Raw genomic sequence first — 18,299 nt, 5'->3', positions numbered from 1 at the left:
AGATCTCATCTATAAAGACATCCAGACTGCATAGTTTCTTGTAGGTGAATTTTGTGTTGGGGCATGGAAAATAGAGGGGATTTTAAACTACTGATTTAATTTCCATAATTGTTACAGGTCTACTCAAGATTACTATTTCCTTTTTTTAAAGATTTTATTTATTTATTTATTTGAGAGAGCGCGCACGTGCAGGAGCAGGGGGAGGGGCATAGCTAGAGGGAGAGGAAGGGGGAAAGAATCTCAAGCAGACTCTGCACTGAGCGTGAAGTCCAAGCAGGGTCCAGTCTCACAACCCTGAGATCACCACCCAAGTGGAAACCAAGAGTTGGTTGTCCAACTGACTGAGCCACCCAGGCACCACTCAAGATTTCTATTTGTTTGTTTAAGATTTTACTTATATGAGAGGGGCGCCTGGGTGGCTCAGTCAGTTGAGTGGCTGCCTTTGGCTCAGGTCATGATCCCAGGGTCCTCGGATCGAGCCCCGCATCGGGCTGCTCAGCAGAGTCTGCTTCTCCCTCTCCCTCTGCCGCTCCCCTTGCTTGTGCTCTCTCTCTCTCTGTGTCAAATAAATAAAATCTTTAAAAATAAAAAAATAAAAAGATTTTACTTATATGAGAGAGAAAGTGCATGAGTGGGGGGAGGGGAACTGTTTTCCAGTTAGCTCTAACTGCCTTCCCTTTTCTGCTATTTCCTGCTGCTATTTGCTTGTTACTATCTCTCTCTCTCTCCCTTTCACTAGATTATGAGACTCATTTTATCTTTATTCTTAAAATTATTTAATCCAGCAGTTCAAATTAGGCTTATTAAAATCACATGTTGAAGAACAAATTTTTAGATCATGAGTTGAAAGTGGAGAAATGTAAAATTAATTTGTAATTTTTAAGCCATAGAGAATAAAGAAATTACTCTTTTCCCTGTGTATATTTTAATTTAATCAGAGTAATATAACTGTACAGGGCTAAAGAGATTGTAAATATTTAGTGATTCACAGACTGAGGGGTTTGGGTTTTTTTTTTTTAATTTTTAAAAATTTTTTAAAAGATTTATTTGAGGGAGAGTGTATTGTGCACACGTAAGCACAAGCGGGGGGGGGAGGGGCAAAGGGGAGAGGGAGAGAAAAATTCTAAGCGGACTCCTTGTTGAGCATGGAGCCCAATGTGGGTCTCCATCTTACGACCCTGAGGCTATGACCTGAGCCGAAACCAAGAATCAGAGGCTTAACCGACTGCACCACCCAGGCACCCCTGGGTTTTGGGTTTTTTTTCCCTTTTTTAATTACTCCACGTAACTGGTTAGATATTCCTGTGGCTTTTACTAAATTTTATTATGTTTTTATTTAACATATATCACTAACACTTCAAAATTTTAAGTAGGTTTGCATCGTCATGCTTCCTAATTTACACAAATTTTAAACAGTAAATTTTAGATTTAAGCTGTTGCTTTAATGTTTTTGTATTCTTTGTCATCTTAAGGTCACACTACACACAAAGTGGAGGAAGCTCTTATTAATGAAGAAGCAATTTTGAACCTCATGGAAAATAGTCAGACTTTTCAGCCTTTGACCCAAAGACTGAGTGAGTCACCAGTTTTCTGTAAGTAACAATTCTACCAAAAATTTCAGTATGTTAATCAATGAAAGTGTGTTATGTGAGGGGGTATTTTTCCTTTGGTTTGGAAAGATTAATGTTGCATGTTCAATAAATCCTTACTGTAAGTATAAAATGAAGCCTTGAATTAAATGAAGTAGCTTTGTTTTTTGTTTTTTACACAGCTTTTTCTAAAAAACAATTGTGAAAGAAAATAATTCCTTTGCTTTTTTTTTTAACTTCACTTTGGTTGGAGGAAGACCATATTGGTTTAGGGGGGAAAATGCATTCATTTTGAGTTAAAGTTTTCCAAAGTTGAGTACTTTAATAAAATACCATAATTCTTTCTTGGTGAGTATCAGAAATTTCTCTGAACAGTTACTTTTAAGCCATTAATTTTTGTTTGGGTAGACTATGACCTTTATTTCTGCATGTTTTTGCATCTCTCTAAACGCATTTTCATTAGCGTCATAAGCCATTTGCTAGATTTCATTTCATTAATATAGTCTAAATTACTGACATGTTTTTCAGAAATTTATTTAAAATTTCATTGCAAAAAGTGAGATGTCATTGAGTTTCATGCCTCTTTTATTGCTTGGTTAGTGATTTTATGTTTCTTTGCGAACTTTCTATTTTTTCATTCTTATTGTATCAAATGTGTTCCCAGCTTTCTACAGTGTCCTCTGTCTGTTATCTTCATTTTCATTTGAATGGAACACAAATTGACTAGGAACAATACCAAAAGTATTGTACACAGTCATAGATCAAGAATATTTGAGACAGAAGTAGAAAACTTTTTTTCCTTTATAAATAAATGGCATATGCAGAAAGAAATGATCCAGAGAAAAAATAAGCAGCTGAAAGAGAGGAACATAGAGAAAATGAAGGAATTGAAAAAGAGACTGAGAGAGACATATCCTTATTTCATTACATGAGGCAAATAGAATATATCATTAGTAGATAAATTCCACCTTGCCTAAGGTTGCAAAAATGCAATCTCAATGTTAGTCCAAGATCTGAAAGTCAAATATCTATAATTCATTTGCCTAATATTAATCTTTTTTTTTTTAAGAATGAGACAGGAAAAATGAACTGCAATTCTAGGTTTAAGAAAAGATTTGTAGGGGCGCCTGGGTAGCTCAGGCAGTTAAGCATCTGCCTTCAGCTCAGGTCATGATCTCAAGGTCCTGGGACTGAGCCCCACACCCCTACTGAGCAGGGAGCCTGCTTCTCCCTCTCCCTCTGCCTGCTGCTCCCCCTTCTTGTACTCACTCTCTCTGTCAAAATAAATAAAATCTTTAAAATAAGAGAGACATTTTTGCCAAAATGGCTCTTTTAAGCAACATCTTTATTTTTGCCTTTGTATTTGGTAGTATAATTGATCCAATTTCTTTAATGTGAATGAAGAAAATATGAAACCTGATGTTTTAGTAAATAGGGAGTGCATTATCTCATTTTACAGAGAAAAAAGTTGTGTATTAGAACAAACCTCCGTCTTCGTGGTCTTTTTTTTTAAGATTTATTTATTATTTGTTATTTATTTAAGATTTATTATTTGAGAGAGAGGGAATGAGAGCGCATGCATGGGGGGTGGGCAGAAGGAGAGGAAGAGAGAGAATATCAAGCAGACTCCCTGCTGAGCTCAATCTCACAACCCTGAAATCATGACCTGAGCCAAAACCAAGAGTCAGATGTTTAACCAACTGAGCCACCCAGGCACAACCCCCCCTTTTTTTAAATAATACCTTTTATTGAGATATTTCATATACCAGAAAATTTACCTTCTAATGTGTATGGTTCAGTGATTTTTTAAAAGATTTTTATTTATTTATTTGAGAGAGAGAGCACAAATGGGGAGGATGGGCAGAAGGAGAAGCAGACTCCCCACTGAACAGGGAACCCAACATGGGGCTCGATCCTAGGACCCTGAGATCATGACCTTAGCTGAAGGTAGATGCTTAACCAACTGATCCACCTAAGCACCCCCAGTTCAGTGATTTTTGTCTTGTTCACAGAGTTATGCAACCATTACCACTATCTAATTCCAGGACATTTTTATCACCCTAAAAAGCAGCCCTATAGCCATTAGCAGTCACTCCTCATTCTTCCTTCTCTCAGCTCTTGGAAACCACTAGTCTATTCTCTTTTTTCCTGGATTTACCTGTTTGGGTCATTTCATATAAATGGAATCATAAAACCTTTTGTTTGTGGCTTCTTTCACTTAGCATAATGTTTTCAAGGTTCATTCAAGTTGTAGCATGTATCAGTATTTCATTCCTTTTCACTACTGAATAATATTCCCTCATATGGATATACCATAGTTCATTTATCCATTCTTCAGATGATGGTTATGTGAGTTGTTTCCACATTTTTGGCCATTACGAATGATACTGCTGTGGTTATTCATGTATAGGTTTTTGTGTGGACGTATGTTTTTAGTTATCTTGGTTATATACCAGGAGTGGAACTGCTGTGTCATATGGTAACTATGTTTAACATTTCAGTGAACCATCAAACTTTTTTCCAAAGCTGCTGCACCATTTTACAGTCTGACTGGCAATATAGGAAGGTTCTAATTTCTTCCACTTCCTTTCCAATACTTATTACTTGTCTTGATTTGGCAAGCATAGTGCATATGAAGTGGCATCTCACTGTAGTCTTCAAGGTTTTTTAAGTAATGTCATTGACCACTTTCAAGCTCTCTTGTGTTTTTCAACCACAGGTTTCATTTAACTATCCTATGAGCTAAATGAAACTTAAGTGAGAATAACGTGCTCACATGTATTGTTTTTAAGGCACTTCTTCCTTAGCATTCATTCATATATTTATTACGTATTTTGATTTTGTTTTGAACTCTGGTGACCCTATTTGGTTTAGTGCTCCTCAAGCTTAATTGTGCAGTAAGAGCTTGGACAGCTTGTCAAAATGCATCTTCCTGGGCCCTAACTCAGAAGTTCTGATTCAAAAGATGGAAGATGGGTTCTGGGAATCTTCTTTTTAATGAGGACACAAAATCATTACAATACAAAGAGTCCAAGGATCATCACACTTTGATAAAAGAGCTACATCAACACAAAAGTCTTTGCATGAGCTGTATTCTTTCAGTATGTGCCAGCATCTGTGATTTTGTTGTTTTGTAATTGATCTGAATTGTTGAATTATTTAGAAAAGTTACTTGTTAGTGATGCTTCACTTGTTTTATAGTGGACAGTAGTCCTGACGAGGCTCTGGTACATCTTCTTGCTGGTTTGGAAAATGATGGATATCAGGGGGGAAGAAATAGGATGCCATCACCATGTCATTTCTTTGGAAACACTAAAAATCCCCAAAATAGTGACGATGAAGAAAATGAACCACAGATTGAAAAAGAAGAAATGGAGCTTAGTTTGGTGATGTCTCAGAGATGGGACAGCAATATTGAAGAACCTTGTGCCAAAAAGAGGTAACTTTTTAGTTATTTCAGTTACTTTAATAATTTCCTGTTGTCATTTATCACTATTCTTTAATTAGAAATTATTTTTTACTATTATTCATAATATAAATACCTTATAAACTAAATAGTCTCCTTTTGGGGCACCTGGGTGGCTCAGTCGGTTAAGCGGCTGCCTTTGGCTCAGGTCATGATCCTGGGGTCCTGGGATCGAGCCCCGCGTCTGGCTCCCTGCTCAGCGGAGAGCCTGCTTCTCCCTCTGCCTCTGCCTGCCACTCTGCCTACTTATGCTGTCTATCTTTCTGTCAAATAAATAAATAAAATCTCAAAAAATAAATAGTCTTCTTTTAAATCCCTTTAAAGTAGTGCTTTGTTTTTCATGTGGCATAAACTTCATATTCTAAGCAGAATAAGATTTTGCTATATTCAAAAAGATTAAACCTAGGTGTTTTTTTCCAGTTTTATTAAAAGATTAAACCTAAGTGGGTTTTTTTTCAAGTTTTATTGAGATATAATTGACCTATATCACTATAGGAGTTTCAGTTGTACAGCATAAAGATTTGACCTTACGTATATTATTAAATGACTACCACAAATAAGTTTAGTTAACACTTATCATCGCATATAGATAAAATAAAAAGAAATGGAGGGGAAAAAAGGAAAAAAAGGTTTCTTCTTGTAATGAGAACTCTCAGGATTCACTCTAACAACTTTCCTCTTTCATCCTACAGGAGTGGTGGGGCGCCTGGGTGGCTCAGTCGGTTAAGCTCTGCCTTCGGCTCAGGTCATGATCTCAGGGTCCTGGGATCAAGCCCCACGTGGGGTTCCCTGCTCAGTGGGGAGCCTTGCTTCTCCTTCTCCCTTTCCCCTTTCCCCCTGCTCATGCTCCTGCACTCTCTCTCGCTCTCTCTCAAATAAATAAAATCTTTAAAAAAAAAAAAAAATCCTACAGGAGTGGTAATATAGTCGCAATGTTGTACATTACATCCCTAGTATTTATCTTATAACTGTAAATTTGTACCCTTTGACCACCTTCCTCCAGTTTCTTCTACCCCCATAAACCTAACTTAGAAATTATAAATATAGTATTAATATGTGTGGCTAGTAAGTGGGGCAAAGTAGAAGTGCCTCCTTACCTGTGAACTTGAGGAAAAAGAATGCCCCCTGAGAGTTATATGGGTTACAGCAACAGTTACAGAGTCAGCTTGAAGACAAGAAATAGCCTTTAGGTCTGATTAGACTGAAGGAATTAAATATTAAAAGCAAATAAATAAAAGAGTCTCAGAAACAGAGACTGGTATTCTGGTTCATTTCTCAAGCTAAATGAATAAGATGGCACTGTGGTTTTCGAAGTCAGTTTCTTGTGAGACTAATTGGTTTGAGTTATATGTTCTGTGTGTAGAAAAAGATGAGTCCTTTGAGCCTGAAACACTGAGTATGCCTCTCCTTTAAACTTATGTAGACAATACTAAAACTTCTGAACTCTTTGTTTGAAATTCTCTTGTTATCTGAGTATACATCAGAACCCTTTCTTCGATATTTTCACAGTATGCTCCCTCATTGAATTCCATTTTCATCCTATGGGTGGAGAATCCAGACCTGCAAAATATTATTTCATACTTTTCCTAGATTCATGTACTCAGTTCCCTTTGCTGTGACAGTGATAAATCATTCAAAGACTCAGCCCTTGACCTTTGAAGAACTAGTGCTACCTGGTCCAGACAGAATCGGTATTTGATTTCCTGATAGATTTGACCCTCAACAATGTCATAAAATGTCTTTTGTCAGTATTTCCTATCTGTTAAAAAAAAAAAAAAAGGTGAAAGACAAATTTTTATAGCTCTTCTATAAGTTTTTCAATTTTTTAATATAAACTTTATAAATCTTTCCATGAAATATCCTACTGGGAAATGCCTCAACCACATCAACCTATAAAATGGCTTTGTTCTTGTTTCTCTGTTCTTATTTCTGTAATAATAATTCTCCCCAACATTTGGAAGTTTGCACCTTCAGTGTTGTATTTGACTTGCCCTCCTTTGCCGTTCTATTCTTCCACCCCCCTCCCTCCCAAGGTAATTTCCTAGTTTGGGCCTTCATTATCATTTATCTGGAATACTATGATTCACTTTTTAACTGGTCTCCTCCTTGCCTCTAGTTCTCCTTTATAATAGGGGTAATAATTATGATTATTAGGTAAACATGGGCACTTGGAAAGGGAAGCAGAGAGTATCAGGAACCTTCATGTGTTCAAGTCATGCTCTACAGTCTTTATATCCTTTTTAAATATGGTTATTTAGGGGAATGTTATATCGAGTCTTAATTTCAACCACACATTTGGTAAAGTCTTACATAACATCCTTGTAGATAAGGAGAATACATGGCAGTAGTGACCAATTAGGTGGGTTCACAAGAACTTACATGACTTTGCATTTAAAAAACAACATAAATGCTTAAATGCCAAGTATGCTAGATTGGATTGAGATTGTCACAAATATTAGAGATTGATAATTCTTTGGATGACAGAATATAGATCCAAAAATGCCTCAAAACTAAATAGGTGATGCCTAATAAAGTATATAGACTCATGCAAGGGCTGTATCTAGATGAAGTATATAGAGTCATATGTTTAGGTTCAGTCAGTCAGCTTTATAAATACAGACTAGACAGACCTTCAGCTCACTCTGGGCTTAAGAGTTTCTGTGGGAAAGCCATGATTTTATTAAGAGCACAATAGGGACGCCTGGGTGGCTCGGTCGGTTAAGCGGCTGCCTTCGGCTCAGGTCATGATCCCAGGGTCCTGGGATCGAGTCCCACATCAGGCTCCTTGCTCAGCGGGGAGCCTGCTTCTCCCTCTGCCTGCAGCTCCCCCTGCTTGTACTCTCACTCATTCTCTCGCCTATGCTCTCTCTAGCAAATAAAATCTTTAAAAAAAAAAAAAAGCACAATAAGTCTGTAGTGTTGTATGCCCTGAGTTCCGTATTTTAAGAATCCTGAGAAAGGACAGGAAAGGGAAAGAAGAGGAAGAAAAGGAAGGATCTATGAACATTGTCACTTTTATTTATTTATTTATTTATTTATTTATTTATTTATTTATTTATTTATTTAAATTTAATTAACATATTATTGGTTTCAGAGGTAGATGTCAGTGATTTATCAGTCTTATATAATACCCAGTGCTCATTACATCACGTGCCCTCCTTAATGTCCATCACTCATTTACTCCATCCCCTCAGCCCCCTTCCCCTCCAGCAACCCTTAATTTCCTATGGTTAAGAGTCTCTTATGGTTTGTCTCCCTCTCTGATTTCATTTTGTTTTATTTTTCCCTCCCTTCCCCTATGATCCTGTTTTGTTTCTTAAATTCCACTTAGAGTGAGATCATATGGTAATTGCCTTTCTCTGATTGACTTATTTTGCTTAGCATAATACCCTCTAGTTCGATCCACTTCATTGCAAATGGCAAGATTTCTTTTTTTTTTTTTTTTTTGATGGCTTAGTATTGCATTGTGTATATACATACACCACATCTTCTTTATCCATTCATTTATCAGTGGACATCTGGGCTCTTTCCATAGTTTGGCTATTGTGGACATTGCTGCTATAAATTGGGGTGCAGGTGCTCCTTGGGATCACTACATTTGTATCTTTTGGGGTAAATCCCTAGGAGTGCAATTGCTGGGTCATAGGGTAGCTCTATTTTCAACTTTTTGAGGAAACTCCATGCTGTTTTCCAGAGTGGCTGCACTAGATTGCATTCCCAACACTCACTTTTAAAGAACAGTAGGAAGAATAGATAATGTTTGGTCTAATTAGAGAGGAATTATGGGACAAATTATAAATGCCTTCAAATATTTTAGAGTTATGTGGAAAATAGCATAGGCTGCATATAGCAACACAGGACAAAAGCAGGAATAATGAATGGAATTTGGAAAATTCTGTGTAATAAAGGAAGAAAATCACTAACAATTAATAATAGAAAAGATTAACCTGTGAAACAGCAAGCCCCTTACACTGAGAATGTAAAAGTGGAGATTTTGTCATCTGTTAAAAATAAGGTTTTTGCATTGAGTAGAAAATTGGACTAGATGACCTCTAATAATTCAGCTCTTAAGACAATGATTTTAGTACAAATTGTGATTTGGTAAAGCATTAATGTAGAAACTGTTGTACATATAATTAAGGGACATTTTCAAATTTTTGAGACAAGAGAAAGAAAAACTTAGGTATGGATAGAAAGGAAAGTATCAAGCTGGGACCTAGTGAAAAGATTTAAATCGGTAAGAGATGAATCCTGAAGAGATTATCTGGACTTCACAGTCCATCTGAATTCTTCTTTAACCTGCTTTAGAGCCAATGCTGGGATTGACTCAAAACCTGTACCACTTCCTAGCCCCTCTGATCCCTGTTTCCTCTTTCAGCCTGACCTGAGTACCCCCTTGCTTACCTTTTTGTTTGTTTTTTCCAGTTCACAATGTAGAGATTGTATATTTGTGGAGACTTCTTAAAATGTGCCGGGATGCCACCTTTTTTAGAAGTTATTGGGTTCTCACCCCAGCTGTTATCTATATCTAATAATAGGATGAGGGGGAGAATATAAGGAAGAACATGATTAGATATGGTAGTCCAGGATACTGTGGAGCTTTGGATACAGGAATGATGGTGTTTTCTAGCTCACATGAAAAGGATTTTAAGTTTATCTGCAGTAACTTTTTATAGGACATGATACTAAAGCAAAATAAATCTTTTCTAAGGTTATAATTTTCAGATCTCTTCAGTTTACTATTATATCATCAGATTAAGCAAATTTTACTAATCTGACATGCTTTTTTCTATGATCATACTCACTACTGAATCTTAATATTCTGTAGATCACTGTGTAGAAATACCCATAGAAGCTCAACTGAAGAAGATGATTCATCTTCAGAAGAAGAAATGGAATGGAGTAATAACAGTTTGCTTCTAGCCAATCTTTCTATACCTCAGTTAGATGGAACTGCAGATGAAAATAGTGGTAAGTAAACTAATATACTGAGAGCATTTCATGATTTAGCAGCTAAAAATGTATTTGATTTTAAAACTGTAATCACACAGGGGCTCCTGGGTGGCTCAGATGGTTAAGCGTCTGCCTTCGGCTCAGGTCGTGATCCCAGGGTCCTGGGATCGAGCCCCGCATCGGGCTCCTGGCTCAGCGAGGAGCCTGCTTCTCCCTCTCCCTCTGCCTCTCTCCCTGCTCATGCTTTCTCTCTCTCTCTCTCTCTCTCTCTCTCTCTATCTCTGTGTCTCAAATGAATAAATAAAATCTTAAAAAAATAAAAATAAAACTAATCACACATACAAAGTCGGTTGAGTGTGAGGCTTTGACAATACTATCTATTATGTTTTGTCCTTCTCTAAGATTTTTTCTTTTGAAAGAATGTGGATATATGCTTATTTCTCATTTCTAAGAGCACATTTGTAAATCACTGATTTAAAACTTCATAAACTTTAATCATGTTAACATTTAAGTAGCATAAGAGACTATAAGAAATATGTTCAGATGTTAACTCGAATTTAAATAAAAACTTGAGAAAAGGGGCGCCTGGGTGGCTCAGTCATTGGGCATCTGCCTTCGGCTCAGGTCATGATCTCAGGGTCCTGGGATCAAGCCCCACATCGGGCTCCCTGCTCCGCAGGAAGCCTGTTTCTCCCTCTCCCACTCCCCCTGCTTGTGTTCCCTCTCTCACTGTGTCTCTCTCAGTCAAATAAATAAATAAAATCTTTTTTTTTTTTTAAAGATTTTATTTATTTATTTGAGAGAGAGAATGAGATAGAGCATGAGAGTGGGGAGGGTCAGGGGGAGAAGCAGACTCCCTGCTGAGCAGGGAGCCCGATGTGGGACTCGATCCCAGGACTCCAGGATCATGACCCGAGCCGAAGGCAGTCGCTTAACCAACTAAGCCACCCAGGCGCCCTAAATAAATAAAATCTTTAAAAAATCATAAAAACAAAAAAAAACTTGAGAAAAAATGTGCTCAGCTTATTTGAAGTGATAATACAAAGAAGCGTATTGTTTTATGAAAAATTTTCAAGGTGACAGTTTTTTCCCTATTCACCACAAAGGCACTGAATATTAATCTAATTTATTTCTTTTTTTTTTAATTTTTATTTTTAATTTTTTTTTTGAGAGAGAGAGCGAGAACATGAGCCGGGGGAGGTGAAGAGGGAGAGGGAGAGAATCTCAAGCAGGTCCATGCTCTGTGCAGAGCCCAATACAGAGCTCGATCCCAGAACCCTTAGATCATGACCTGAGCTAAAATTGAGAGTCAGATGCTCAACCAACTGAGCCACCCAGGCACCCCTAATATAATTTATTTCTGACCAAAGGAATATGTATTTAAAATAATGACTAATAATCAAGTATAACTGACTTCCTGATTACTTAGATTGAGTTATTATCTTAATGATAGGAATGACCTTTTGAGATAACCATTTTAAGCATAGAAACTTAATTTCATATAGTTTCTTTCATGGTGATAGTATGGAAAAATATTTTAAAAATTAAAAGCATGGAAGTGAAATAAATTCTTTTTTTCCCGGTTTCAGACAATCCATTGAACAACGAAAATTCTAGGACTCACTCTTCTGTGATTGCAACAAGCAAGCTATCAGTAAAACCTTCCATCTTTCACAAAGATGCTGCTACATTAGAACCCCCATCTTCTGCTAAGATTACCTTTCAGTGTAAACACACAAGTGCCCTTTCTTCCCATGTTTTGAAGAAGGAAGATTTAATTGAGGAACTTCCACAGCCAAACAACATAGAAAAATGTCTAGATCATTCAGTTGCTGCTTTTACCAATGAAAGCACTTACTCTATGAAATACCCTGGATCTTTGAGCAATTCTGTCCATTCAGAAAACTCTCATAAAGAAAGTAAGAAAGATACCCTCCCAGTATCTTCCTGTGAAAGTAGTATTTTTGATTATGAAGAAGATATTCAATCTGTTACAAGACAAGTACCAAGTAGAAAGTATACAAATATTAGAAAAATTGATAAGGATGCCCCTTTTATACACATGAACCGTCATAATAGTGAAAGTACATTGGGCAAAAATTCTTTCAACTTTTCTGACCTAAGTCATTCAAAGAATAAATTATCCTCTGAAGGAAATGAAAAAGGAAACAGCACAGCTCTAAATAGTTTATTCCCTTCATCCTTAACTGAAAATTGTGAATTGCTCTCATGCACAGGAGAGAATAGAACTATGGTACATTCTCTTGATAGCATTGCTGATGAAAGTGGGCTAAATAAACTTAAAATTAGATATGAAGAGTTTCAAGAACATAAAACAGAAAAGCCAAGCCTCAGCCAGCAAGCAGCACATTATATGTTTTTTCCCAGTGTTGTTCTTTCCAACTGTCTCAGACCACAGAAACTCTCTCCTGTCACGTACAAACTACAACCCAGCAGTAAACAGTCCCGGTTAAAAATGAATAAAAAGAAGCTTATAGGTCATCAAGAGACTTCTACCAAAACTAGTGAGACTGTATCCACAAAAGATAATTGTATACAAAATAATCCTTGTAATAGTAATCCTGAGAAGGATAACATATTGGCCAGTGATTTAATTAAAGTCACCCGCGGAGCTTTTGAAAATAAAACACCCGCAGACAGTTTCATAGACTGTCACTTTGGAGATGGAACCTTAGAAACTGAGCAGTCCTTTGGATTGTTTGGAAATAAATATACACTTAGAGCCAAACGCAAGGTAAATTATGAGACTGAAGATAGTGAGTCAAGTTTTGTAACACACAACTCAAAAATTAGCCTACCTCATCCCATGGAAATTGGTGAAAGTTTAGATGGAACTCTCAAATCTCGAAAACGAAGAAAAATGTCTAAAAAGCTACCCCCTGTCATCATAAAGTATATTATTATTAATAGATTTAGAGGGAGAAAAAATATGCTTGTGAAGCTAGGAAAAATAGACTCTAAAGAAAAACAAGTTATATTGACAGAGGAAAAAATGGAACTATATAAAAAGCTTGCACCTTTGAAGGATTTTTGGCCAAAAGTTCCTGACTCCCCTGCAACCAAATATCCCATTTATCCACTAACACCAAAGAAAAGTCACAGAAGAAAATCAAAACATAAGTCTGCTAAGAAAAAAACTGGTAAGCAACAAAGGACAAATAGTGAAAATATTAAAAGAACTTTGTCTTTCAGGCGAAAACGGTCACATGCTATCCTGTCTCCTCCCTCGCCATCTTACAATGCTGAAACCGAAGACTGTGACTTGAATTATAGTGATGTTATGTCTAAACTAGGTTTTCTTTCTGAGAGAAGCACAAGTCCCATAAATTCTTCTCCCCCTCGCTGCTGGTCTCCCACAGATCCAAGAGCTGAAGAGATGATGGCTGCTGCAGATAAAGAAGCAGTGCTTTTTAAGGGTCCTAATGCATGTAATAACAAGACTGTTAATTCCCGTATGGAAAAAAATAGTCGAGCAAGAGCGCAGGTTAAGAAATCGAAAACCAAGCTTGTTAATCCCTCTGTAGTTACTAAGAAAAGGAACAAACGAAATCAGACAAATAAAGTAGATGATGGAAAAAAGAAACAGAGAGCAAAACAGAAACAAAAAACAAATGAGAAAGTTATGTCAAGAAAGCATATAACAGCTAAAGATGAAAAAATAAAATCTCAGTCTAGTGCTGAAGTTAAGTTTGTGCTGAAACATCAGAATGTGTCTGAGACCTCAAATAGTTCTGGAGGCTCTCAATTACTTTTTAAACAGAAAGATGTGTCACTAATGGGCTGTGCTATAGATCATCCCCTTTCTGCCCCCTTGCCCACCGGAATTCATGCACAACAGAATTTATCTGGTTGCTTTCCTTCTTTTTTAGAAAGCAAGAAGCCTGTAGATTTGCAGACATTACCCAGCTCACGAGATGATTTGCATTCATCAGTTGTTTGTAGTTCTTTGGGACCTGGAATCTCAAAAATTAATGTTCAGAGGTCTCATAACCAAAATGCTATGTTTACTCTAAAGGAATCAACCTTGATTCAAAAAAATATATTTGATCTTTCCAACCATTTGTCTCAGGTAGCACAGAATACACAGATATCTTCGGGTATAATGTCTCCAAAGACAGAAGAGAATGCAAATACACAAAAAAACTATTTGTCATCTACCGGAAAGTTAAATGAATATCGTAATTCTTTAGAATCAAAGCCAGACCAGGCGTATGCCCCTAATTTTTTGCATTGCAAAGACAGTCAGCAGCAGATTGTGTGCATGGCAGAACAGTCAAAGCACAGCGAAACTTGTTCTCCAGGAAATGCAGCTTCAGAGGAAAGCCAAATGCCTAATAATTGCTTTGTAACTTCCTTGAGAAGTCCAATCAAACAAATAGCATGGGAGCAAAAACAAAGGGGTTTTATTTTAGATATGTCAAATTTTAAACCTGAAAGGGTAAAACAGAGGTCGTTGTCAGAAGCAATTTCACAAACCAAAGCACTTTCTCAGTGTAAAAGTCGAAATGTGTCAACACCTTCAACATTTGGTGAAGGCCAGTCTGGACTGGCAGTTCTAAAAGAATTGTTACAGAAAAGACAGCAGAAAGCACAAAATGCAAATATTATGCAAGACCCATTATCTAATAAACATCAACCAAACAAAAATATTTCTGGTTCCCTTGAACAAAACAAAACGATTAAACGAACACGATCAGTAACATCTTCAAGAAAACCTCGAACTCCCAGAAGTACAAAACCTAAAGAAAAAATTCCCAAACTTCTTAAAGTAGACTCTCTAAATTTACAAAACTCTGGCCAGTTGGATAACTCTCTATCAGATGACAGTCCCGTCTTTTTTTCAGATCCAGGTTTTGAGAGTTGTTATTCACTTGAAGATAGCTTGTCTCCTGAACATAATTATAATTTTGATATTAATACAATAGGTCAAACTGGATTTTGTAGCTTTTATTCTGGAAGTCAGTTTGTCCCAGCTGATCAGAATTTGCCTCAGAAATTCCTAAGTGATGCAGTTCAGGATCTTTTCCCAGGACAAACTATAGAAAAAAATGAGTTTTTAAGTCATGATAACCAGAAGTGTGATGAAGACAAACATCATGCCTCAGACTCAGCCTCGTGGATTCGATCTAAAACTCTAAGTCCTGAACTATTTGAGAAGTCATCCATAGATAGCAATGAGAGTCATCACCACAACCAGTGGAAAAGTAGCTTTCATCCTCTAACAACTCGCTCTAATTCAATAATGGATTCTTTCTGTGTCCAGCAGGCAGAGGACTGTCTAAATGAAAAATCCAGATTGAATAGGAGTTCAGTAAGCAAAGAAGTGTTTCTTAGCCTCTCACAGCCAGGCACTTCAGACTGGATTCAAGGTCATACCAGAAAAGAGATGCAACAGTCTCTTGACTCAGTCAATACCTCTTTTACTACAATACTATCCTCCCCTGATGGTGAACTTCTGGATGCAGCCTCTGAAGATTTAGAATTGTATGTTTCAAGAAACAATGATATATTGACACCAACTCCTGATAGTTCACCAAGGTCTACCAGCTCTCCCTCACAATCTAAAAACGGCAGTTTCACCTCTCGAACTGCTCACATCCTGAAACCACTTATGTCCCCACCAAGTAGGGAAGAAATTATGGCCACTTTATTGGATCATGACCTTTCAGAAACTATTTACCAGGAACCATTTTGCAGTAATCCTTCTGATGTACCAGAAAAGCCCAGGTAATCAGAATTATTTTTTCCCCTTGAGTCACTCTGAATAATTATAATGAATGTAACATTAGTACATGACTGCTAGTTTTCTGGCTGTAATATACTGTATTTATAAGTAAATCGTTGTAAAAGTGGTTCATAATTATGGACTTCTGAGAAAATTCACAAACTAGCTGGATGATTGATTGCACCTTGAGAACTTTAAGTTGATAAGTGTTGGTCTTAGATCTCACTGTTAACACTGTGTCAACATTAAGGATTAGAGATGCAGAGGCTCACCGTGACATGATGGCAGATTAAGAAGGATGTCATAATACTTGAAAAGTACATTTATTGTTTTAAAAATGGTATTTATTTCTAAAATTACAAACTTACAATTTTTAAAAGAACTTTATTTTTAAAACATGTTTGAAAATGAGCATACATATGTTTTAAGTACTTCTATGATATATCTCTAAATGAAGATTATTTTAAGTTGTTTATATTATATCCCTTTCTTTTCATGTTGCCAGCATCTTCAATCATATTGTTACTACTGTTAGTTTGTAGTTATTAGGAATGCAAGACGGACTTCACTTCCCTTTATCTCTCCTTTTTTTAAAGAACGCTAATTGAACATAATAAAAAAATTAAAAAATAAAATAATAACCATACAAACAGACTATTTAAAAAGGAAGTAATCCCATAGCTCTATGTGGTAAATAAGAGAAAATGTTAGTTAGCTCTCTGAAATTTCTCCCTTAATAATGAACTTGAATTTCTTCAGGCTGTTGGAAATACAGTTGTTGCAAAGGAATTGGTAATGTGGGGTCAGACTAGTACAAAGATTTGTGAATGGAGAGAATTTGAATCCATGTAGGAGGCTCCTAGTCAAAATAGGAATAACCAAACTAAAATCCATAGAAAATAAATAAAATATTGTAGCCAGATGCTGTGCCAAAATGAGTCCTACAATATGATAAATTTGGTGCCATGATAAGGAATAATTTGAAAGTAAAACACTGTTAATATGTAACCCAGTGACATAAAAAAAAAAAATCTTTTCAGAGAGGCAGTAGACAGATGCACAGACACATAGACACACACGCACAGAGCCAATAGCAAAACGCGAAGGCATCAGTATTGGTTGGTTTATTTATAAGCCAGTAGTTAAGTAGGTATTCTGTACCTCTTGCATCACCAACGTAGAATATAACTGATAGGAGCTAAGTTGGGGAACATGACTTAAGCCAGGCCATTTAAGTGATGATTTTTGTTCCTCCCCCCTGTGTCTTTGATCCCATTTACCTAACCAGTTGCAAGGAGAGGCAATTCATTTCAGCCATCCAGTCAGAAGCAGAGAAGGGCGGCTAGGACTGCTGTGGCCGACTTAGCCTAGTCTAAATGATAGAAGAGATGTGAAGAGTTAGTAAGGCAAGAAGCCACACCACATGTGTACACTAACCTTCAGCAGCACCGTGTTCCTGATCCTAGTTGAGAAGACACAGTGAATACCAGGATTTTACCCAGCAGATCAGCAATAATGCATGAGTCTATTTAAGAAGGGGTTGAGAAAAAGTGATCAGAAATATAGGGTTGAAGTTCCCTCCTCTAAAGACTTGAAGTGGAAGACAGAAAATCTCCTCCCCACCCTTCCTAATATACAGTTTTATAGTTTTACAGTTTTGTTTTGCTTACTACCTGTATGTGGTCTTTTAACACAAATGGGACTCTTTTTCTTTATTTCACTGCCAGAATGTATGAATGTCTATTCCTTAGGCATTAGTTTCCATTATTTGGGGGGCTTTGGCTTTATCAGTAGTGATTATGATATATTTTTTAATTGAACTGTTTTTTCTGCCTCAGCCTTACATATCTAATTTTTAATTCTCAGTTAACTTACCATGTGTTAGTCATTAACTCTGTTGCTGTTAGTTGTCCAACTTTGAGACTGGTCCTGCAGCTGAAATAAAAGGTTGATAGTCATTATTATTATTATTAAACATATTTAGTATGTTTAAAAACAATTTTTAATATAAAACTATTCACTATAGTAAATTTAGGAGGTATAAAAGAATAAATATCACACCATTTCTCTACCTATTGACAACCACTCTTAATATTTTAATGTGTTTTTTTAGTTTTTTTAATGTATAGTTTTTATTTTGTTTTATGAAATGTGATCTTACTATAGTCACAGTATTATATACAGATTTTTTTCACCTAATATTCTACTATAAACATTTTCTAAATTATGAGTTTCTGGGACTATCATTTTAATGACTACATAATAATCCTATCATATGTATATTTTATTGGACAGAAAATTTGTTCCCTGTCCTGCCACTGTAGATAATTATGTGATTATTGTTTCCTTCATGAAGCATTTCTTATATTTTGGGGTTTTTCCATATAGTCTTAGAAGTAGGATTACTAAAAAATTTAAGGCTTTTGATATATATTATGACATGAATTATAGCAATTACATGCTGCTGACAATTTTCAAGAGAGCTGAATTTACCACACCTCACCAATTTTTGTTAATTTTTAATTCATTATGATCTCTGTATCAT

The 18,299-nt window shown here is 36.4% G+C and overlaps 1 protein-coding gene across 7 annotated transcripts in view; it reads left to right on the top strand.

The window, feature by feature from the left end:
- The window catches only part of REV3L (REV3 like, DNA directed polymerase zeta catalytic subunit), a 182,120-nt gene that overhangs the window by 83,014 nt on the left and 80,807 nt on the right, over positions 1-18,299 (top strand). For all 7 annotated transcript variants that reach the window (XR_008505367.2, XM_045865328.3, XM_045865329.3 and 4 more), the window contains exons 10-13: positions 1,473-1,592; positions 4,791-5,028; positions 9,884-10,026; positions 11,598-15,756. Coding sequence is in view for 6 of the 7 variants with exons in the window: in XM_045865328.3 (XP_045721284.1) it covers positions 1,473-1,592; positions 4,791-5,028; positions 9,884-10,026; positions 11,598-15,756 (4,660 nt within the window). In the remaining variant the exon portion in view is untranslated. The remainder of the gene's footprint in view (positions 1-1,472; positions 1,593-4,790; positions 5,029-9,883; positions 10,027-11,597; positions 15,757-18,299) is intronic.

The sequence above is a fragment of the Mirounga angustirostris genome, unplaced genomic scaffold, assembly GCF_029215605.1.
Source record: "Mirounga angustirostris isolate CCGP_5_RB_7025 unplaced genomic scaffold, mMirAng1.0.hap1 SCAF_8, whole genome shotgun sequence".
NCBI lineage: Eukaryota > Metazoa > Chordata > Mammalia > Carnivora > Phocidae > Mirounga > Mirounga angustirostris.
Note: the sequence above shows the minus strand (reverse complement) of the source record. Positions and strands in the feature narration are given on the sequence as shown.